At 27.5% G+C, this 26,163-nt stretch overlaps 1 protein-coding gene across 2 annotated transcripts in view; it reads right to left on the bottom strand.

The window, feature by feature from the left end:
• Positions 1-874: 874 nt before the first annotated feature.
• LOC129975246 (rho GTPase-activating protein 18-like) overlaps positions 875-26,163 on the bottom strand; it is a 329,739-nt gene continuing 304,450 nt past the window's right edge. Inside the window, exons 13-18 of one of the 2 annotated variants that reach the window (XM_056088286.1) lie at positions 23,505-23,723; positions 19,380-19,439; positions 17,079-17,123; positions 10,710-10,921; positions 8,667-8,773; positions 875-2,172 (exon numbers count right to left, since the gene is read on the bottom strand). In XM_056088286.1, the coding sequence (XP_055944261.1) occupies positions 2,069-2,172; positions 8,667-8,773; positions 10,710-10,921; positions 17,079-17,123; positions 19,380-19,439; positions 23,505-23,723 (747 nt within the window). In that variant the 3' untranslated portion in view covers positions 875-2,068. The remainder of the gene's footprint in view (positions 2,173-8,666; positions 8,774-10,709; positions 10,922-17,078; positions 17,124-19,379; positions 19,440-23,504; positions 23,724-26,163) is intronic. The other variant, XM_056088284.1, reaches the window with a different exon arrangement.

Raw genomic sequence — 26,163 nt, 5'->3', positions numbered from 1 at the left:
AGTCAATACATATACTTCTGGAAAAGTTAAAATTTTAATTTTTATATAATCCATTACGTTAATTTTTTATCAGTAACATTAAGTAAAGAAATAATCGTCACTCTAAAAGGTACCAACATTTTAAAACTAAAATTGACCGAGTTACAGATGTTTAACGTAAATAGATCGCCTAAAAATTTATATTGAGGAAACAATTTGAAAAAATAACCCAGCGGTACATAATTTCAATTTGCAAACGATACCTTAATGTTTCTTTTATAGCCCCAAATGTATCTGTAAAATTCGTTTATAATACTGATTTTCAATATCTCATAAATCGATCGTTTTTATAGCAGAGGAATGGAATTTTTTTCGTTAAAAATCTTACAATGTCAAGAATATTTTATTAATGGTGATCGATAGTACTGTGTCTAAAGTCAGATGTGCAATAGGCATTTTCCTTTTAATAACCTCATCGCATTGCACTGTACAATAAAATGTATTTTATACGATTTTATAATAATGCGGCCTACACGAAATCTTTTATGCCTAATTTTCTCAGGTGTAAAACAATAAAATTCATAAGTGTCCCAGACTTTTCATATCTGAGCTATATCAAAATGAGCTAAAAACGGGTAAAATTAAAACAATTTACTCATATCAGACAACACATTTGATGTAACGAATGCGGACTTTTAAAAAAATTTAATGTATTAGTTCTCTGGGAAATATTACCCACTTGACCGTAGGACGCAGTGTGTTAATTAGTTGCTCTAACACACACATTCTTTTACAGATAATTTGAAAAGAAAATAAAGTAACAAGTCTGATTTGATTTTTTTTTATTGTTTACAAATCAAGAAAATTTACAAATGCACGAGTCTTATTTTATACCAAATTTTATAATCATTGTAATTTTTCTCTTATATTATTTCAAAACCATGTAATAAATACGGAAATATTTCCAAAATTACGGTTGCATTATGATTCGCCACAAATGATTAAATTTCATTAATTTATAGTTTTGTAACAAGGTTTCTAGAAATGTTTTTCTATAATAAATGATTTTTAACAAAAAAACATTTTTAAACCACAAATTTAATTTTAGAACAGACAAATAAGAATAAAAAGTACTATGGATAAAAATAAGTTTGATATAATATATTTTATTTTTATAGGAAAAAATCTCAAAAGAAAAAATGTTTCGTATATTACCTTTTTATCAATAGATTCTAATAAAATTATACAAAAAAGACAACAGCACAGTTTTTCATGAATCCTCAAGTTTCATGTATATGAGGTTAGGATCACAATCCATTGTTATAAATTAATATTTAATCAAATGACTAAAGCTTCATATTTTTCTCATCAAAATCATTCATAAATCTCAAATACTTGAAAAATGTATGCCCTTTCCTTTTGTTTAATATCATTTCATGACTGATGAAATGCATTTAAATTATTCCAAAATATACAATCTCTTGCCGTAGAAATCTACAAAAAAATATTCATTTGGTATTTAACAATCAATGAGTCTACTTTCATAGCATAAAAGGAATGTAAATAGTTTGAGAAAACATGAGCTTAATCATATTTGAAAAAAAAATAATAGTTCACATTGCGATTGATTGCAAGCATCACAAACAATGCGATTGATTGCAAGTCTGTCATCTGGAGTAACAATGATTATTGATAAGTCACAAGCATCAACGACATTTCTCAGCATGCCCATTGGCTCAAAAGCAGATGTAGTCACTTCAAATTTTGAAGTGAATCGAGTTTAAATAATGTTTACTTTCAGGCAGTATTGATAATAATAGGTTCAAAAAGAAATACTTCTTCAAATCCTGTAGTCTTTTGTTGCAAAAATATGCATAAGCGTTAGCCCGTGTATTCTACAGTCTTAAAATACAAAGTTACATAAATATATATTGACTTGTATGTAACGGAGGATTTTAGTGTTCATATAGTTTGTCTGCTTCTTCAATAATTAGCATCTGTTTAAAGTCACAGACAAAACTTCTCAGAATTGCACTAGTGAAATTGTTTCTCTTCTCTGTCAAATTGTTTTTCCACTTTTTTGTCACGTTTAGTGATGGCATCGTATTTCCCAGGTAGTACCGGATGCGAACCGTCCAGAACCGGAACCAGTAATGTTCTGTATGCTAATATTGTGGTCTAAGCGACGTTCACCTGAAAAAAAAGTTAAACAATGTAAATTTATGTGCCATATAATTCAATGAGGTAAGTTTAGCTTTATTCAGAAGAAATAAAATTTAATTAATTTAAATAAAATTTCTATATTATATATAATATAATTATATATATAAGGTGATGAAAGTTAATTTTTCTCATGCATGCATAACGTGTTCGTGAGGGTTAAATTTTGTTCTTAAATTGTGCGAATTACATTGTTGAAAGATATAATTAACATTTTTTTAATTCCTTAAAAATAAAAGCTTACTTATAGGTTAAAATATTGGCATCATTGAAAATAATAATTTTCTGAAGTTTAACATAGTGTAAAAATAATTTTTGACCAGTAATATTTTCAGAAGTTATCCCAGTAAAACGCCGAGATTTAGCTTAATTTTAAATTAATTAAAATTTTAATTATATGATTGTTATTTAAAATTTAGCATATTTAGTCTTATAAATCTATTACTTATGTATTACTTCAATCTTATTTAAAATTTAAATAAGATTGAAAAATATGAATTTCATGGAAATAATCTATTACAAATAATTGCGCTTGGAGGTCGGTAATGTGCACGTGTGGTCCCTTTTTCTGAATTTTTAATTAGAATTTTAATTATTAATTAAAAACTAACTTTCCCGCCAAAAAAATCTTCATTTCCCCAGCGCCAAATGAGTAAAGCTTTAGTTTTTTTCCCCACGTTAATGAGGTTAGGCTTAACTTGTTTTCGATCGATAATTTCAAACGATTCTGTTTATTTTCTTAATGTTTGATGCATTTAAAATTAAGCATTGTTAATGAATCGATCTTTCAGATTCATTCTGAAGTACTTTTGAATTAAAATTAAACAGAATGAAGGAAATTAAGAATTTATAATCTGCATAGCGTTACCCCAACTGGCGTAGAAAATTCACGTATGCGCATTGTGTTCTGATTGTTGGCAACTATTTACAATGGATGCGCTCTTAATTTTAATTATTTTTAGATTAGTTGTATGCCTTTGTAATTAAATTGTATTTACGTTAGTTATATATATTTTTTGTATATGCTTATTGTTTTAAGTATATCGTTTTTCAAGTAGTTTTTTTTTAACCTGTTTTCGACCGATTATTTTAAACGATTCTGTTTATTTTTTTTAGTGTTTGATGCATTTAAAATTAAACATTGTTAATTAATCGATTTGCTCATGATGAATCTGAGCAAATTTTGTTGACAAATTCTTGAGATATTACATAAATTAAGAAAGATATTCTTTAGTGCCCGTAAGGCTTAAATGCTCAGTAACTCTGTTTACAATAATCATATTATAAAAAAATGCTTTGTTTCAGTAAAAAATATTATTATATTAATAACAGTTTAATCATTTCCACTTTAATTTAAAGCATAAGTTCTACGGGAGCTAACAGAAAATTAGAGAGATACATATTACTTTCTGGCTGAAGGCCTTAATAATATTATGAATGAATTATATGACTATTAAAATTTGAAGTTTTAAAATATTTCGATGAAGAAGCAATTAAAATAGGAGTTACATAAAATATTTAATTATTAAAATTTTAACGAGCATTAATATTGACGAACCGGCTGGTCGCCAAAGGCGGGTAGTATAAAATATAGGTTGTCCACTAAGGGCATTCTACCCCAAAATTAGCTTGAGAACAGTGACAACTATTGTAACAAAGTTGATGTCTAGATATTTATTATAAATGTTTTTAGATATATTTTAATTACATTTAAAAAAATATTTTAAGAATTTATTTTTTGTTATAAAAACATTATTCAATTTCATTGTTGTTCCAAATGTTTCTTCCCAGAATTTTCATTCCCTTTTGCTGATCCAGATATGAAGTTACAGCTTATTTTTCCATAATAAATATGTTGATTAATATGCTTTTATTAGCCTTTTTGAGATTTGTTGAATTTGTAATTATTGTTTAAATGCACAAGAAAGCAAAGATGAAAATTTTTTTAAGTGAATCGTTTTTAAACATTACCGTTGTTAAAGGTAATAGAATTGGAGGTATCATAGTGTAGATATCACCATTCTTATCGCTTCAAAATTGCCTTTCCATTGTAGCACACTGATTTTTATTTTTCTCGAAATAGATTAAATTATGAAGAAGATAAAACTTCGATGCTGAAATTTTGTACTTTCTGCCCTTTCGAGCTGTTAACAGAACTCTGGGAATCTGTCATTCGTATTTCAGTGAAACATAGGACTGTCCATGTAAGTTTTTACTGCATCTTCTGTTCTTTGTCATTTCAAATAAATCATTTAAAAATAATATACCTACAATCAACAGCTGCATTATTCAGTCGACAAACATTAACAGTCGACAAACTACATAAACGAAATATCTACAAAAGCTGACAAACACTCTTATGTAAAGAATGCATTGAGCAAATAATCCTTATTTTTTATAAAACGAGCAAAAACTGATATTTTGAAAGTTTAGGTTTTTGAAGAAGTGTACGAAGCGACATTTAGTTTTAAAAAATATTAGGTTTACCCAATTATAACCTAACTTTAATAACTCACTTCTTAAATTTTTTTATAATAGCATATCTAGGAAATACGTGCTAGATTTTATGTTAGTACAGAAGGCGCAACCACTTGAAAATGTATAAAGAAATGTTTAGTTTGAACAGAAAGCATTTTGCATGGGATGAAGTTTAATCATTTTCATTTTTAAAATTAAAGTTCAAATATTAGGTGCGATAGAATGAAATTAGAGAGATACTCATTGAACAAAATGGCGTAAGGTTTCTTAACCAGTAAGTGTTCCAAATTTGAAGGTTAAAAATATTTTAATGCAGAAGCTATATAAATTATTTAAGTGAAATTTTAGCAACTATTAATCTTAGTTTCCAAAGATGGTAAAGTTATTAGTAAAAATTGGCATGATTATTTTTGCCATGAACGAAATAACTAATAAACCACAATCGCTTTCATTTAATGTTTTATGTTGACAACAAAAAATGCTACTAGCTTCACAATTATACGCTTGAAATTACAAAAAAAAGAGAACAAAATAATCAATTTTTAATACAAATCAAACATTATATAATAGCATTTTAAAAAAAAAATGCTAACTGGTTTTTATGAATTTCAAACTTGTACATTACAGAATTAAAAGAAAATATTCATCATATTTATAGACACTTATGTAAAAAAAAATGTTAACTAATAATTAATAAATTAATAGACATTTAAATATGAAATATGTATAGCTCTTTCAATAAAAAAAAAGTTATTTTTTGTTCAGTATTTTCTAATAATCCCAAATGCATATTTTCATTTTAAATATTTTCGATAAATCCCTTTTTTCTATAATTCGCAAAAAGGATATTTGTCATTTTGTATTACGATTAGGTTTTCTATACAGCGTCAAAAGAATATGGAAAAGATTTTATATATTTTGAAATTTTAAGTATTCTATTGAATTTGATATTTTATATAACGCAAATAATCCTCTTATTATATCATTTCCTTTCACAGAATTTTCTCTTTAAGAAAAGTATTGCAATATTCAAGAATTGTTTTCTCTGGCAAGCAAAGCTTTCTATAAACCAATTATTTCAATGCATAGATAAATCAAACAAAAGCTTTCTGATAGTATAAGTAATATCTAACAAATAAAAAAAATCGTTTGCATGATTAATTTTTTAAAATTTATTACATCTGAGCGACTAATTTAACTGCAAGGCATTTAATCCGTTAGAATTTTTTTTTATTATCCAACTCGATGCCAAAAATACAAATTTACACATATAACTAGATGTCATTTTCTCTCTTATTTACTTAAAACAACCGTCAAAAGACAAAGGGTAACTTTTTAGTGCCATTCGGGCGATATAAAAGATAAAGCAGAATTTTATCTCTTTAAAATAAATAAAATCCAGTGATTCGTTGAAAAAAAGGTAAATACCTTCCGGGATCAGCCCTCTTCTCTTTCAAAGCAGTTAATTTTTCTCGCAAACTTCCCGAGTTCACATATCGATCTTGTTTGAACAAAACTATTACTTCTCTGTGTATAGCTCTGAGTTATATGATAATGTACCACTTTAACGCAAAGAAGTTCGTTAAATACCTTAAGTTTAAAAGGAAAGGAACGTTGATATGGCGGCGTTGATTTCAGTTATTTCAAACCTTAGCTATAAGGACAAGAAGGAGACATCACCCTGATTTTCTTGTACAGTCACTTAATATATTGTGTTGTGTGCTTAGGTGAAGTGAAAAGAATCAAATATGCATACTAGATCTCTTCAATATTTTCATAAATATATTTCAATAAATATATCGATCTTATATTCGTGTCAAAGTCGGATGCTAATTTCATTCTGTATTTGAGTTACTTACAAGGAGAGGTCATGAGGTAGAAAATTGAGCTCGCGATGAGATTTAATATAAAGGTAGCATACATCCAGAATGTTCATTCATGAAAATATAAAGGTGCAATAGCCAGTCAATTTTGAGAAAATGGCCCACCTTTCAGCATAGCTTAAATATTAATGATTAGTCGCCGTTGCCGAGAGCCCTAATAGTTTAATGGATAAGGCTCTGACATTCACAAGACCCGAGTTCGGTCCTAGGTGAGTGTTTTTTACTCTCTAAATTATTTCAAATTAATTTTAATTAATATGCTTTTCAATTGTTAAAATATTTATTTTTGCATAAAAAATTACGTTCTCTTAATTCTTATGTTATAATTTAATTTTTAAAGAAAAAAATTACAATTGTGAGTGCATTTGTTTTAAATATTCAGAGTTACTTAAATTAAAAATTTAAAGATGCCATCAATTAATATGATACTCATTTTTATATGGAAAAATATAAATGTATCTTCTCTTAACCCTTTAAAGGGCCATTTTTTTCTAGTCATATTATGTTAAATATTTTTAAGCTTGAAATTAGAATAAGGAAAGGGATTCATTTAGCTTATTAGATAAATTTAATTTGATTCATTAATTAATTTGGATAATTAATAATTAAGCAACAAATCAAGACACATCATTTTGTGTGAGAAAAAAAACTGAAGTATGTTAGTTTCTGTTTTACTAAAAAAATGTGTCAGAACTTTTGCCAACCTACATAATTTCATACAAAGATTGATAAATTTGGTGGGAAGCATACTGCCCACGGCCCTATAAAGGGTTAATACATAAGTAATTTTCTTTTTTAAAAAAATAAATGCGTTTTATAATTTAAGTACCGTATCAATAAACATAATAGTTATAAATTTAAACTTGTAAGTGTTATAATTATAATTATTTTAACTATAAAAATAACTATGGTCATTCTAAAATCATTAAAAATTTAAATTTCTGGATTTTAATAATGATAAGTTATAAGTCAACGAAGCTCTATTTAAATCGGTAATTAAAGAGAGCAGCTGAAATAAATAAAATTATAACAGCAAACATCCCGACGGTTAATAACCGAAAAGAAAAAATGGAAAGCAGATGTTAAGTTATCGAATGCATAGGCAGATGGCTCAAAATTTTTAATACTATACGATGTGCTTTGTGCCCTGCTCGATTTTCAAAAGAAAAATATTTCTTGAACATAAATAAAATTTGTTTTCTAATCGATTCCTTTAAGGTTTCTTTTGTGGATAATTTATCATTTGTACATGATGTCAAAATTTATATATATATCGTGTTTCAAATGTTTTTAAGATAATTACCATTCTAGTTGTTGTATAAAATTAGAGAAATATTTTTATGATGTCAGTATTTTAATTAATATTTATCGTCATTTAAGTTATGCTTATAATTATTTTTCCTGCTTAAAAAATAAGCTTTAGGTGAATAAACATTTAATTTTGATTGGTAAGAGTTACATATTAGTTAAAACAGTTTGTAATTTTATTTAAATGATGCTTATAGGGAGTAAATTCCCCTTGTCAAATTATATATGTGCCAAATTTGGAAGATCTAATTGAAATGGCCAAATTAATATACATATTTTTCTCCCATGTTTGTAAATCATTCCAACTATTTTCAATGTAAGACAGCTAATTCCAAATTTCTTTTATAAGAGCTGTATAAATTATGTTTCCACGTTTTAACATGGATACCCTTTTATGACTATAAATCTCGTTGTTCTGAAGTTTACGGAATAACTTTAAGGAAAATACTGTATAGCAACCCAAATTATTGTTAAAGAAGAAATGTAAATAATAATTTTCAGATATAGTTAAATGTAAAATGGCTAATCCAAAGAAATTTCTGGTAATTTTAGTTCGATTTCAAATGACGTTAAAACGAGGATAAAAGTTATTCAAAGAATGATATCCTTAATATTCACAAAAGGGCTGTCCTGTAAAATTGCACTAACGTTTTTTTTTAATCTGAACTTCTTATCATCCCTATTCACTCAAGCATAATTATTCGACTTAACGTTGCTTTTAAACACTTTAAAAAACTAAAACAATATATATTTTTGACATAAAATATTCAGAAAAAAATGCATAGAATCTGTACCCACCGACATTTTCTCGAATGAAATACAGGTAATGATCTTTGAGTGTGTCAGCTGATTTCTTTGTACCAATCAGACAGCGATGGCGCATTACGATAGGCTCCGAAGTTGTCCTGAAAGAAGATTACAGTTAATTTTCCTTTTAAAAATCATGATTTAGATTAATCGATAATCTAAAAACAATGTGAATTTTCCTATACTATTAATATGATTATGTAAATAGTTTTATAATAACAATTTAACTACTAACATAAATTTATATAGAACAATAAAGAAACTTAATATTTAACATAATTTTTGGTTGCTTTTCCTCTTGAATTTTTAGAATTCAGGATATGAGTAATGTATTAAAAGTACATGTATAGGGGAAAAGGGACATATTGAAAGGAGCATGCTTGTTTCTTCCTTTGAAAAACATACAAATTAAATGAACTTCAATTCGCTCAAATAGTGAATTAATCTTAAAAACACAGAAATTATTTAGGGGTATTTGTGAGAAACTATATTATCTAAAAAACATAATTATATAATGGCAATTGAAATGAGATATCAAAAGCTTTGATACTATTTCTTCTACCGGCGTAGCTGGAAAAATTGTAATAATAATTTGAACAGGGTTCTATCTTACTGATGAAAAAAAATTCAATAACTTTGTGTCACATTTTTTAATAAAATTTTAGGACCTTAAAAGTGCATATTTTGAACATAACAAATGCAAATAATAAATTCGGATATTTTCACCTTAACATTCAGTTGCGCCATTAGTTTACTAAATTTACAGGTTTAAATAAAGAACACAAAGGTCACGTGTTATGCTCATCTTGTAGGTAATAAACTAACAATTAAACAGCTCGAAATGGTTTTTGATGTTATAATGCAAGCGCCCATACTTTAGCCATTGAAATATTACTGCGTCTCTTACAATCACAATGTCAAAGTAAAATCCAAGATGCATACTAATTATTTCTTATCTTCCAAAAAGTATTGGATATTAATTTCGCTTATATTTAAAGCACAAGAAAAAAATCAAACAATTTCCCACGACTCTAACTGTAATAAAATAAAATTTTATGAGTTTAAAATTTCCACGAACTTTGAATTGAATTGCTATCTTAAGTCTATAGCAATTTATCATGAAAAAACAATTCATTCTACGATGTATTAATCAACCGGAAAAGTGGTACTAGTGCCCAAAATTCCAATTTTGCGTTTACTATTATTAAAGATATAACAGAAATGTTCTTTTTACGTCACCTCTACGTCATATGCTTTTCTTTAACCCTAACATAATGAGTAGGCCGCTTTAATGTTAATGGATTAAATAATAATAATGAAAGTTAATGGGTTCATTTTATTATTATCTAATAAAGGTCAATGGTTTTTTTGAAGCACTGACACTTCAAAATGTGCTAATAATTTAAGAAATAGGGCATTTAAAGGTTAAAGCGCACCAGTAAAAAAAAATACGCCTAATTTTCAAATTTGAAACTGGATTTTTAAATTGAATTGTACACTGGCAGTTGGTTTGTTTTTAATATTTGACTATATGTATGTTACCATTGTATAATGTTCCTTTGAACAAAAATTTAAAAATAAGCGGGGTTTTTTTTCTGTATTTGTAAACGTAAACATCAAAATTGCTTAAATAATATGAGATTTTGTTTTCCCGCCGTATTGAACGAGTGACATATATTTTAGAAAAAAAGTTTAACTTAATAAATTTTTGAGACATTTTATTTTTCCATAAAATAAAGCACTTAAACTTACTAAACTAGTATTTTAATTTTACTATAGTATAATTATTTTTAGCAAAGACCTGTTTTGCTTGAAGAATTGTTACTGCTTTTTTTTGTAATAAATATATAAAATATGCATTGCGATTTTTTATTATTTCGCCCTTCATCTGGCTACTGCAAGAAACACATTCATATTTTTTTAAAATTTAATTTAAAAATCAGGCTTCTAAAGGTTAATTGGTATTCCAGATTTATTACCAATATGGCATTACCGAATTTTACGAATAGTTAGAAAATATCTCCTTGTGCATACCTAGGTCTCTGGAGGAATGCTCTGTTCTCCTGTTGGTCAGTTGATACAAAGGTGTGATGTCTGGGATCTATCAATTGGTCCAGGGCTTCGGCTACCCTCTCCACTACCTCCCCTGCGGTGGTCTTATCTGTAACTGGAACTGCGATGCTGTTAGGATGACGTAGTGATGACATCTGCACTCGGATCACTGAATTACCATTGTGTAAAAAATCCTGAAAAGGAAATTAAAGTAAAGAGAATCTGAATGTGAATATAGTATCACAGTGAAGTTCAAAGAATAGATGTTTCATATATCATTAAAGAAAAATAACGTGACTATTGGTATAAGGCAGTGAATGTGTTCTTGTTTCAAAAAAATTCAAAAATCATGAACAATTAAATGTTTGATTTTTTTTCTATAGTTAAATACTTGCAAAAGTCAAAGTTTTATTAAATATCCATTAGTGTTTTTTTTTTCACTTTGTATGAAAAAAATAATAATAAATGTTAATTACTGCAGTTTCGAAATAAAGTGATTATTCTTCAGTTTATTATTTTTCTTGTTAAATAACAGAAAACAGTATCTAGAAATAGAGTAGATTATAAAATAAGGAATTAAATAATGATTAAGATAAAAACTGTCAATAAAGAAATAGAGAAATATGCTTAGTGTAAACATCCAGTGTAGGATTAGAAAACTGCATTAATAAGATATGTAGAATTACGAAACTGTAACGGCAATTAATGCAGCTGCAAATCAGCAGATGTGAATTATATTGTAGAAAGAAAGAAATATCAGAATGAAACTCAAATTCATTCCAAATTTTACATTTCCTTACCTAAGTTTTCAAATTAAATAAACATCATATCAAACAGTTAATTTAAATTAATGTTTAAATTGCTTCTATTTTTTCGGCGCAAGAGCCATAAACTTTGATGCGCTAAATCGAAGGTAAAACCATGTCATTATAATATATATATATATATATATATATATATATATATATATATATATATATATATATATATATATATATACATAATATATAAATTTGAATACATAAAATTATCTATAATTTTAAAACCAAAGTATTCTTTATATTAAGATAAGTTTATAAAAGAAATTCTTGATTAAAATAAATCTAAACAAAAAGAATGTTTAAATAAAAAATTTCTATATTTTAATTTATTAATTTAATTTTTAAAAAAAGAATAAATTAAATTAGTTAATTTTTCTATTTTTTAAATTCATAACAGTGAAATGTTGATGAAAATATTACTCTACTTTTTTCTTTTTTTAATTTTCCAAGTCAACCCATAAGAGCTTGAAGCAATTTAGCAAGGAATACAAGGTTATAACAAATATTTTCTTTGTCACTTGTTCTAGCTCTGTTCAGACGAAACACTACACCATCACAATAGCAGAGAAAGATATTAGAACCCTCCTACCAGACAAAAGCGCCAACAACAATAATACAAATTTCGGATAAATCCTGTCACGTAAAACGACACCACGCCATGATAAAAAGTGTCGGAAATTGGGAAAGTTCTTCGGTATTGCATTCCTTATTGTCTGTCTCAGAGAATGCGATATTTATTCTGAAGAGAATGCGACTGGCAGTATAGTAAAAAAGGTAAAAATAAATAAAACTGTTTTTGAACATTGCTTTGTTTGATGCCAGCAGAAATTCTAGAGAGAGTGAACAAGTTTGTGAGAAATTTGAAAATGGAATGAATAAATATTCTTTCCGGAATACAAAATTTCACTTGAATACCTTCCTTCCTTACCTAATTTCCTTTACCTTTCCTTAGTTTCGAGTGCTTATAAATCCATAAAATTTTCAATTTGTTAAATCATAAACTATTTTAAATACATCCATCCCAAAATATATGTTACGATCTTTCAAAGTAAATTATTTTTCCTTGTGAATTTGGCATGATCTGCTCTAAATTGATCGAGTGTGTACAGTGTGTTTTTGAATATTAAATATAAAAATCGCAACGGACAAATTCAGTTGTTGTTCTGTGATGAACAATTTTAGATACATCTGCTCAAAAACTTAATTGGAATCTTTAAAAAATCTCTTATTGATTTTGTGAATCCGTCCTGATCTGCTTTAGACAAATAGAATGAGTACAGTTTAATTTTTGGTGATTAAATATAAAAAATCTTAGGCTGGACAGATTCTGCGCTAATTTTGGAAAAGAAATAGTTAATTTCATTCTGAAGAAAAGATATAAATACTTTTTTAAAATCATAAATATTTTTTAAAAAATTCGTTACAGATGCCAAGGATATCCATTGAAACTGTTTAGTTAAAATTTCTTCGCCTTGTTTTAAATAAGAAAAACAGAATACAAAAGAAAACAGTATTTATACAATTCTAACCAATGTATAACATTATTAGCATGTATAGCTCATGAAAACTTTTAGAATATATATATATATATATATATATATATATATATATATATTCGAAAGTTAATTTCTGTGCGAAATATATTTTTATAATTTCAAGTGAATTAATAAATGGCAGATTATTTACAATTTTTGCAATAATTTACAGTGGTATATAAAATTATTTAAAATAGCATATTATTTACAACTAAATGAAATATAATAACAAACATCATTATCTCATAAACTTTTGTTGAATATTTAAAAATAGAGCTTTTTTCATATTTTTTTAAGAAGAGCTATTTAATAATTAGATTACGAAACTTGTTCAAATAGCCATTTATTCGATGGCATAGGTGCAAAACTGTAATAGATAATCCTAGCACCGATATAATCACTTTTTTGTGGCTAAATATGACAAGAACGTGAAAGAAAATATTCACCCAAGATGCCATTGGCATTTATTAAGTTACTGAAAACCAGTTTTTTATTTACTAACTGAACTGAAACTGGTAGTGAATACAAATTTTTGTAAATTATTCACCAACTCTTATTATTTCTGTAGTTTAGTTTAGTTATATTAAAGCAACACTATGGCTATTTTGGGACGGACCTCGTCAATTTGAACCGCGGTCAAATAAGGAGGACGCCGCCTGAGCCGGCACCCACCCTCTCAAAACTTCCACACAACACCAGCGAGAGGACGTATGACCCCGACGGATTTAACGCACACCAGACCCGCTTACAGGACGGTTATTTGGTGGAATCGAGTCTCGAACCTGAAACCCACCAGTTCCTTCCAAGCCAAGACCTTACCACCACGCTGCCGCGGACCTTTACTGAAGACAAATGTAGTGCAAAAAAATCTAATTATGCCTCTAATCTACTCAATGTATTCTACAACTCAACAAAGACACCTCCTTTAAAATGCTGCCACAGAGCGAAAGAATCTCTTTTCCAAACAATAATTTAAGTTAAATAAATGTATATTATTTATATTGCTTATGATAATTACATTCAATAAGAAAATTAACTCTAGGGAAACCTTATTTACACATATTAGAAAATATTCAAATATTTCTGTCTGAAAAATTTCAAAATGTATTTAAATTTTCCAAAAACTAATTATTGAATGTTATGGAATAAATATATTCCATTACATACCACTCCAGTGGCTCAGTGGATGAGACTCCGGAATGTGAACAAAAGATCGCAAGTTCGATTCCTGACCTACCAGAGGCAAATATCTCTACACATAATGATATACTTAATACTACAAAGAAAACTATTTACAAAAAATGCTGTAAATTTTCCAAATGATCATTTATTCAAGTAATTATAATTAATTTCGACTGCTGAATTTATAGAAAATATTTAATAATATAGGAATAATCAACCAACTTATTGCAATGCAAAGGAAAATGGAGATTGTTTGCTAGCTGAAAAATCTTATATTGCTTGCAAACTATCCTTAGGAAGGAAAATAAACATTTCCTTGAGAAAAGAATAAAAAAAGCACATCACCTATTGTTACACTGTTAACGCATAGCCTCGCAATAGATTCAATAAAATGCTAGATTCACGCCGGAGATCTGTATTTCATAATTATCGCCTACCAATGCCACGAAAAAATTCTCTGCCTCATCCTAGCTGCACAGTTTTATGTGAAAGAAGTAGGATAACTTCAATGAAAAGTATGTGAGCAAATTTCGGATAAACCACTACCGCTGGATTTATAGGATTTTTAATAAGTGCAATTCGGGTTTGACTGAATTAAAACGATGCATATTTTAGTATTTTTTAAACAATGCATTGAATTTAAACGATGCCAGTATCATAAATAGAAAGATATGGATTCAACTTTTCAAATGGATTGGTTTGGTTTAGGTTGATTTAGTGCAAAAGTACAAATTTGGCGATACTGCGTCAAACTTTCATTATAGATTTAATACCAATTTTGCCTCATCGCATTCGATTCGAATTTTGCGAAGGAATTAATTATTTTTTTAAGTCTAAAATTCTTTGTTTCAGCAGTTCAATTTTATAATTTCATAATGCTGTGAAAATCTGATAATTTCATTTTGAGTTATTAGAAAGTTGTTTTCTATTGAATTAAGCTCATAATTTAATTATATATAACAAAAAAATTATTAAAAAACTTAAAACTATTTTTATATATTTACTTTTTTGTGAAAATCTGAGGGATATTTGTAATTGTTGATTATATAACGATTTTGATTAAGTATACACACTTTTCAACAAAATTAATTATTACTTATATAATTTATACACTGATGTCATGTGTCTAACTACAAAGATAATTTGAGACACTATATCCGCAATGCCATAGACAAGATAGAAAAGGTATTTATTTACTTATCCTCATAAAAAATATTTGCTAAATAATTGTCGATATAATCTTTAACTTCTTAATTATCCTAAGAACTCTATTATAGAAATGGTGCTTAATTCATTAGAATAAATTATATAAGAAATATTTGACATTTTTTAAAATTAATAAAATAAAAATAAAATTCTGAATGTAATAAAGATTTATAAAATCTTGTAAAATTATTTAAAATTGATTTCCAGAAAAAATTATTTAATCCTTTAAAGGGCCATTTTTTTTCTAGTCAAATTATGCTAAAATATTTTTAGGCTTGAAATTAAAATAAGAAAAGGAATTCATTTAGCTTATTAGATAAATTTAATTTGATTCATTCATTCATTTGGTTCATTAATGATTAAGTAACACATCAAGACACATCATTTTGTCTGAGATAAAGAACTGAAGCATCTAAGTTTCTGACTTACTAAAAAAATGTGTCAGAACTTATGCCAACCTACATAATTTCATACAAAGATTGATAAATTTGGTGGGAAGCATACTTCCCACGGCCCTAGAAAGGGTTAAAATAATCATCGGAAATGGTTTCCCCAAAAATTTCTCACATATTCTCTAATCCAAATGTTTTACCAGCTCTCTCCTCCTAAAACATTGCGGACATTAGGAAAGGTAGCCAATGCATAGTATACCACTAGTGAAAAACAGTTACAAAACTTTGACCTTTAAGTATGAATGTAGCATTTTTTGATGAATCTATCGTGTCATCATTGGAGATTTTTTGGCGTTTAATGCCTGATACACTGGTAACTATAATGTAGAATCGAATTTTTGTTTTAGATGTTTGGTTCCCAGCCCATTCAAACCAAAATATGACGCAGAATTGCAAGTGTTGTCACAAAATCGCATATCAGTTCTCATATATTTATCTGAGTAATTGCGTTTATTAATTATTATGTTTACTCGCATGGAGAAATACAAATCAATATTTTAGATTTAATTCAAAATTTGATAAAAAAAAATCAATATTTTAGAAGCTAAACCTAATGTCAAATTTTATTTGCCAATTATTAGATGCGCAATTTTGTCTATCTAGCTCTCTTATCCGGCTGTCCGAATATAAGTTATCATATTTATAGTTAACATGATAGCTTAGATTCAGATAAAAGGTTTTCACTCAAATTTCGATAGAAATCTACAATGTTGTCCCATCATTCTATCATTTTGTGAGTTATCTTTGTCATAGACATAATACTAGAAATATATTTTTCAAACTTGGGAATCAAATATGGAGATTAATCATAATTTCAAGTTTTTTGACGATTATAATATTTTCCCTATACTATTATAATACTTTCTACTATTTAACAATAATATTACAATATTATTACAAAGTTTTATCTTTTTGAAAATGTAAAAAGGATAAAAAAAATCTCAATTTACAATACAGAGGAAACCATTTTATTTTTTAACATAAAAAGGCGTAATAATTTTAAAATACAAATACCAGTGATTTTGAAACAAATAATTTATAACGGCTGAAAAACATTTAAACAAATTATAAATAATTTCGTACATTTTAAATTTCTTCTTGTTCTAATACACTCATGCATATCAATAGATCAGTGAAATATTGTCACATACTTACATCTTTTGTATTTTTTTGCTTGTGTTTTCTACCCATTTTTTTCGCCTGCAATAAAAATTTTAAAAAAAAGTTATAAAAAAATTATAGATGTATTCATGGCAATATACTTCGAGCATAAAAAAAACCTACAATGATTTTATACATATTTTCTCAGCATTAATTTTTCAGATTTAAATTAAATTTGTATTTTTTCAAGATTTTTGAAAACTTAACGCGATTTTAAAATTTTCATGAAGCCACATAGTAGCAACACAACGAAAAAAATAACGCAATACGTAAACAATCGACTCATGATAAATGACAAGAAATGAAAAAATTAAACAACTATATTTACAATGTGCATCGTTTACTTTTTGTGCACAATACATCTATTGTATTGTTTGTTGTTCCAATCTCAGGCTTCGCTTAAACATAAGCTTCCGTACAGTACTTCTGTACAGATCATGCTTATCGGATAAGAAAAATCCTTCCATTTCAGTTCAATATGCATACCCATTAATTTGTTGTTGTTGTTACTTATGGCACTTGTACAAGCCACATAGTAGCAACACTGTGTTTGTGCAGTAGGTTCTGAGGGTAAAGGCCCATAAGCAACCGAGCGCAGAAGTCTGACTTCTAGATCATATGAAAATGACACTCACACTCTCGCTTGCACAGTTCCTTTTTACGGGGGGGGGGCTCTTTCAAACATCTCACAGATAGAACAAAGGGTAAAGAACAACCATGCCCGAACCATGACTCGAACCCGTTACTCCCAGATCACGAGGAAGACGCGCTATCCATAGGCAGTACTCCGGCGTCCATCAATTTTAAAGCAGTTAATTATCATTAGTGTAAACATTATGTATAATAATAATTTCTTTTCAAGCGCAAGAATTCTTTTTAATTCATACAACTTTCAGAATAAACTTGATTTATTCATAGATGGTTATAGATTTTCTTTCTAAATATTTTATTCATCACACGAATAATATTACACATATATATATATAATGTAAACACATTTTTTAAGAGTTTCGTGGCCGAAGAGTAAAGATTCTTTTGAATTTTTAAACTCTATTTATTTCATCCTGGGACGCATATTTTATGTAAAAGCAAGAAGCCAGTCCATGATACAAGAGAAGACCAAAGAAAGCGAATATATTTCCCCAGTGATTTTTTACTATGAGATTCTGATTGAGATTTCTTTGACATACGTCGATTTAGGAAAGAGAATCTAGGTATCTTTTAAAAGAATTTGCTAAGTATGACAGATTTTTATTCCTTCCCTCGGATCGTGAGAACTTGCTGATCAAAGCAGTTTTACAAAGTTCCTATAGGATTAATCGAATACAAAAGGTGAAATTGGATCAAGAAATAAGAGAGCTTTTTAGCATGATGATAATATGGGTAAAATTAAGATAAAAATTAGGAAATTAAGATTTAAATTAGATAAAGATTATTGCATTTAAAGGAAATGGAACTTAAAATGGTCGGAAACAATTTTATGGTCGAAATGTATGGTAGAAAACAATTTTAATTATACGAAATATAAATTTTAAGTAAATCATATATACTTACTTATAAATTCTTAGTAGTGATTAAAGTTATGGAAAAAATGAATCATAATTTTCTTTTTTAAATATTTATTATAAAAGTCTTTAGATTGATAAGAAAAATAATGAGATCGTGTCATAAATAGGAAATAAATAATTTGATCTGTTCACTTAATAATAAAAACAGTTTCTTTAAAAAAAATTTAAAATAAAAAAAAGCAAATAAATGAAAAAATAATAGAAGTAGACATAAATCAAAGTTTAAACGAAACTCATTTTTACTTAACAACATTTTTTCTTTCCTTAAAGTAAAAATGACAGCTATTTAAATACGAAAAAAATCAATAAAAAAACACCAGTAGTTTCTTTTTTCATTCTCAAAATGAATTAAGTATCCAAGACTTTGGTTCAAAGCACAGCGAAGCTTTTGATAACTTTTATTAAATTCCACGCGTCAAAACTTTAATTTAACCAAGGTTTTTGTCCCAACTAAGTTTGACGTTCACTTTGACAAAATAATGCGCATACATCACAAGGAACTTAACATACGCTTTTAAAGCAAAAATGAATAAAAGGCAAAAGATTATCGAAAAACAAGAAGGATAAAAAAAAAAAGAAGAAATATTTTAATGCACTTTTGCAATTTGGGTCTTTTGGATTTTGGTGGCCGAACAAAAATGAAAAATGATTAATATTAGAACGACATAAACTAGAATAAAAAAATGGCGGTGTTCGTGTTCGTTGAGAAGAAAAAAAAAGAACTTACATGTTTATTGGATGATCGCCTGTTCTGAAGTCTAGCTTGAGCTAGCAATTCTGGAGGCACCTGCAAAATGAAAAAAATAATAAACAAAGATATTGGGTTACAACAGCAACAAGAGGGGTTTCAATTAAAATCTGTTATCTTAGAGCAACAGAGTACATTCTGTTGTTCTTTGCTAAGAATAAATAATAAAAATAGAAAAATAAAATAGCTGTTTCCGTTGGAGCAGCTGTTATTTCTCTAAAATATTTCATTTATCACTTTTGTCCTTTTTCAGAACATTAAGAAAACATGGTAAGGATATAAGGATTAAAAAATAGAAAACTGATCCTTGCAGAAATCGTAGATTACATGGTTTAAGTTTCCCTATCACGTTTTCAGAAACTTTTTTTTTTCTTTCTATATATAGGTATTATGTTTCCGGAAATTTCTAACCTTCAGAGTTGAGTTGTTTTAACGTCAGCAGCTTTAAGTGCTGCTGACACTGCTTGATTGCTATTTTTCTAGAAAAAAAAACGTTAAGAAAAATGAACTGCCTGAAACAATTTTTCTCTTGGAAACTCTTTAAAGAAAAACTAGATATAAAAAAGTTCTAAAATTTCAGCATTTTTTTTATTGCAAAAACAATTATATTAAGTAAAGTATCTTTTTTTTTTTTTTTTGTTCAACATGTGGCAAGTTGAATTAATATAAAAAACAAAATATACTAACATGTATTGATCAATTTGAAAAGATGTCAAGTGGTATAATGTATAAAATAATAGACTTAGGATGTATTTTTCTGTGCTAGATACAACTGTACTGTATTTTCACACTCTTTTGGATTAATTTGACTTGTTTTGCGTTTGTGCAAATTTTTATAGAAAAAACATTTTCTACTCTTTTAGTTCATTATTTAGTTTTATTGATAAAAGCATATGTAATATTTTTCCACTTATTATTATTTTTTCTATTTCTTTTAAATTTGTCATGGTGACATTATTTACTGTAAGATTCAATTATTTTATCAATCAAATTATTATTAATTTTCACAAAATAGTTATAATCGATAAGTATAATAAATAATAATATTCTCTTTACAGAAAATCTATTTTCAGTAATATTTTTATCACTGAATTTAATTTTATTTCATTAAAAATTATCTTATAGGTGAAATACAAGCAAACGATTTTATAATTATCGCCTATATGACTTTTCTAAATGTTGCATTGTTAAAACGATATAATGAGAATGTATGGATTCCAAAATCAACTTCTGTTTCTTACTTTTTAATTCTTCCATAAATTATTTCAAATTTACAATATTACAAACAATTTAAGTAATATCTATTTCCATTTGTTCAAAAAACACAACAATTAGTGAGTTGATAACAGCTTATTTACTGTAACTTTTACGCTAAAAAGCGCTCTTTGGTTTTCATTTTTTCCTGGACTTCTGTTTATTATTTGAAATATCAATCGGCAACATGCAGGACTGGTTTCTACTATTCCCCTGAATCTCGTATATTTTCCCGACACAGAACTTCGTGTGTGTGTGTGTGCGCGCGTGCGTGCTTGTTTGTTTGTTTAATTTGTTAGTATACTGAAAATAACGTTATCACTTTTAGACATTTTTTCGTTTCTTATTTGAGTACAAAATGGCACAATCAAGAATTTTGGTAAAAAAAATCATGCATTAAATTTAATCACTTCACTTAATGCGTTTTTGTGTACATACGAACAGAAAAAAGTGGCAAACAATTGGAACTTGTTAAGTACAAAAATTATACATCCCAAATGTTAAAACTAAATACCAAATTTGTGTACATAGTTTATAAAAAATAGTGTACATAAATGAATGGATGGACTCAATTTAAAATAAAAATATTTCAGAAACATGCAAATCCTAATCTTCAAATTGAATTATTTAACGTATTTTTATATCTTATATGAGAAAAAAAAAGCAAGCTAAATTTTGACACTGAATCAGATTTTTTTTTATTATTAAATGTTAATAAAATATACTCAGTACAAAACTTCACATTTCCACATATCAAAACATCACCACTCTAAAAAGAATTACTAAATTCACTTTTGTTTTTCAATTCAAATGGAAACTGTAAAAATTTTGGGAAAATAGAAAGAAATCTATACTTATAATAAAGCTCAATATGTGTGTGTGTGTGTGTGTGTGTTGGCGGTCTACAGGCCAGGTCATTTGACATACAGCTACCAAATTTGGTACATGTATACCTTAGAGGTCGGGAATGTGCACCTGGGGTCCCTTTTTTTGAAATTTTAATTAGAATTTTAATTATTAATTAAAAACTAACTTTCCCGCCAAAAAAATCTTCCATTTTCCCCACCGCCAACTTTTCCGCCAAAATAATCTTCCATTTTCCCCAACGCCAAATGATTTAGGCTTTAGTTCTTTTTTTCTCCCAACAGTAATGAGGCTAGGGTTAAGATTTTTCGGCGGATTATTTCAAACGATTCTGTTTATTTTCTTAATGTTTTATGCATTTAAAATGAAACATTGTTAAATAATCCATGTTTCAGATTCATTCTGAAGTACTTTTGAATTAAAATAACACAGAATAAAGGAAATTAAAAATTTCTAATCTGCATAGCGTTACCCCAACTGGCGTAGAAAAATTCACGCATTTGCGTTACCTAACTGGCGAAGAAAATTCACGCATGCGCATTCTTCTGATTGTTGTCATGACAACATGAAATGATTTAAATTATTTTTAGGTTAGTTGCATGCTTTTGTAAGTAAATTGTATTTATGTTAGTTATATATTTTTTGTATATGCTTATAGTTTTAAGTACATCGTTTTTTTAAACATGTTTCCAATGATTTAAATTATTTTTAGGTTAGTTGCATGCTTTTGTAATTAAATTGTATTTATGTTAGTTATATATATTTTTTGTATATGCTTATCGTTTAAAGTACATCGTTTTTTAAGTAGTTTTTTTAAACCTGTTTTAGACCGATTATTTTAAACGATTCATTTTATTTTCTTAGTGTTTGATGCATTTAAAATGAAACATTGTTAATGAATCGATCTGTTCATGATGAATCTGAGAAAATTTTGTTGACAAATTCTTGAGATATTACATAAATTAAGAAAGATATTCTTTAGTGCCCATAAAGTTTAAACGCTCAGTGACTCTATTATCAGTAATCATATTATTAAAAAAAATGCTTTGTTTCAGTAAAAAATATTATTATATTAATTGCAGATTCATCATTTACACTTTAATTTAAAGCATAAATTCTACGGGAGCTAACAGAAAATTAGAGAGATGCATATCACGTTATGACTGAAGGCCTTTATAATATTATGAGTGAATTATATGACTATCAAAATTTGAAGTTTTAAAATATTTTGCTGAAGAATCTATTAAAGTTGGAATTGCATAAAATATTTAATTATTAAAATTTTAACGAACATTAAGATTGGCGAACCGGCTGGTCGCCAAAGGCGGCTAGTAATTTAATAAATTAAAATATTGTAAAACTGGAAAAAAAAAACACTAAAAACGTTTTCTTGGTATTTATTAAAAATAAATGCAGGTTTCTGTAAAATTAATTATTTTGATGTGAAGAGGGAAGAAATCGTTTGACAGATGCTATATAAATTAAAGTTAAAGTGATTATTCAAGTGATTATGTATAATTACAGAGAATTATTCGCAATCACCACTAAACTTATTGGTGACTATGAATAATCACCTGTAATTATACATAATCATCAATTTATTAAATTTTCCGTTTCATATATAAATATATAAATTACGGTAAAGTGATTATTCCAGTGATTATATATAATTACCGAGGATTATTCGCAATCACTAATAAACTTATTGGTGACTATGAATAATCACCTGTAATTATACATAATCATCAATTTATTAAATTTTCCGTTTCATATATAAATATATAAATTACGGTAAAGTGATTATTCCAGTGATTATATATAATTACCGAGGATTATTCGCAATCACCAATAAACTTATTGGTGATTATGAATAATCACCGGTAATTATACATAATCACCCATTTGTTACATTTTCCGTTACATATACACTTCTCAACTAATATTAAGAACATTTTTATTTTAAACTCTATACGAATCGATACTTACAGAGCCTAGGAAATTCCCATATTTGATGAGCAGTTGTGTAACTTTGGAGGACATAGCTGCCACGGTTACTTCGGCTGCTATATCATTTTGTTTTTGGTTGCCTTTTTTAAGTCTTGGCGGCGGAAAGAGGTTTGGCGCAATTATCATTGCAACATTTCCGATCGACATACGATTGGTCTCTTCTTCTTCCACCACTTTAGTTAAGAAGTACAAAAGTTCCTAAAAATGGATAGTTGTTAGTTAGGTATAAAGATACATTATTCTTAACCTTACGTTACTTGACATCAAAACTTAAGAGATCTGTCAATTGAAATACAGGCACATCTTCTTTAGAACTTTGAATAAATCAGCTCGAGTGGTCGCGTCAACACTTTATCTTATTGCCTGTGATAAAGGTGTTATCCCAGAAAATGCCTTGCATGGAATTGACATACAATAGATACAAAATATTAGCTTTTCGCGTCAATTTAGCATTTTTACTGAATCTATCGTGTGATTCTTGGCGAGCTTTCTAGCGATTAATCTCTGGCATGCAATTAATAGTATCCGAAAATCGAATTTGTGTTTTAGACTCATTTTTTTTCAAACGGATTGAAAGACAAATTTGTCACAAAACTGCACTATTAGTCACAACACTAAATACCAAATTTGATAAATTTAAGGCATTGCGTTTTTGAATTCTCGCGTTTACATGTTTCTAAAAGTAACATACCGGCAGACGATCGATCCGTTGTTTGATTTGGCTTTAAATTTAATAGGCATCTAGACTATCGATATTAATTATGTATATCGAATTTTATCTATGCCCTTTTCGATTTGTAGTTATATTCAAACAGCCAAACAGACTTTCTCTAAGCGGATTTTGCTCAAAATTTGATAGAAATCTACAAATATGGTATAAATACCGTATACCAAATTTCATCCGTCTAGATCAAAGTGTTTTTGTGTTATCTTTGTTATAGACAGACAGACATTTTCCAAAAATGCGTTTTTCGAACACAAGATGATCTAAAACGTGGAGATTATTGAAATCTGCAGTTTGAATTTTTTGACTATTACTATAATTTCTCTATACTACATATATGAGAAATTAACGAGAATAATAAGTAATGAAAAAAATATCGTTTTGGGTGAGAAATTAATGCAATGGAATGGTTATTTCCAAAAAAAGAGTGATGTGGAGTTTTAATTTGACCATATTTAAAAAGTAGATTTTAATGTAAAAAAAGACAGAGGTATCGTATGATTTTGTTGTTGGATCTTTCTATTTTCTTATAGGCTAAACCAATGATTTTCAATCTGATGGAAAAGCCCATTTGGGGATAAAAGGAAGAAAATGGATGATTAAACGTTTCTTTAAACATTATTAAAAATGCCATACAAAAAAATATGGTATCGTTTGTAAATACATAAATATTACAAATAATAGAAAGAGCATTTTAATAAATATAATGAAATTCATATTTTATTAAATAATTTTCAAAATCCACAAAAAATTGATAATGGACACAACAAAAATTTGCGAAGAAATATCTGTCTTATTTCTTATATACTTGCGAATTCATGTTATAGACAGAAATAAAGTTCTGTTCATTAAAAAAAAAACTTTATAAAATTTTCTCGTCCCACAGGGCTTGAGAGAGCTTTCGGTATGGTGGTTGGTTCTCGCCACCCCTGTGGGTACACGAAAAGATGGAGTTCTGGATCCTCAAATCGATGATGGGACGTACTTCCTTAGAGAAGGGTTATACCGTGGCCGGTGATGGCCCTTAGGACTCGGCTTAGGTTGCGGCGGTAAGGGCAGTCAAGTTTTTCCGTGTGCCTTAAGGTGGATCGGAGTTTGTGATTTGTAAAATTTTCCTGTATTTTATTTTTAAGGGCATGGTATTTACACAGTATTCAAATGCTTAATTTTTGATTGCATAAATTATATGTTTTTTTTTTCTTTTGTTAATGTAGGTAAGTTGCAAAACAATCTAAGGAAATGTTTTATTGACAAAAAAGATTATTATGCAGTATTCAATTCTTTTTTATGCTTTTACATATGACGTATTTTTGAGATTATACACTGTTATCTCACATGGAAAATATTATGGAATCTTTCAAAATATATATCAGAGAAAAATTAAAATCAGGAAACAAATTTCTCTAAAAAGATTTCATTTCAAAAGACATAAAAAGTATCCAATTGCATATATAATAGTAAATAATTTAACAAATAATTTCTAATAATAATTAAAGAAAGTGATTAAATATCAATAAAACTGAATTTTTAATAAAAATTTTTGATTTTTATATATTTTGAAGTTATTATTACTATCTAATAATGAATAATCATTTGAAACATAATTTAAAATCGAGTCATATCAAAAACAGAAAAAAAAACTGACCGAAAACTTTAATAAAGAAATTTTTTAAAGTTAAAATAAAATTTTTATTTAATTCATCTTTGTCTTATTTTTTTAAAAAAATATCTTAGAATTATAATTTTATTAAAATAAATTCAGAAAAACACGTATACAATTTTTCACCTAAACTAAAAATACAAGGAAAATAACATCTGAAGAAAACATATCTAAAATGGATGATAAAAATCAGCAGCAATACTAAAAATTATGATTTGACTTAATTCTTACTATATTTCTGCTTTGAAGCAAGT

The sequence above is a fragment of the Argiope bruennichi genome, chromosome 7 (assembly GCF_947563725.1).
Source record: "Argiope bruennichi chromosome 7, qqArgBrue1.1, whole genome shotgun sequence".
Taxonomy (NCBI): domain Eukaryota; kingdom Metazoa; phylum Arthropoda; class Arachnida; order Araneae; family Araneidae; genus Argiope; species Argiope bruennichi.
Note: the sequence above shows the minus strand (reverse complement) of the source record. Positions and strands in the feature narration are given on the sequence as shown.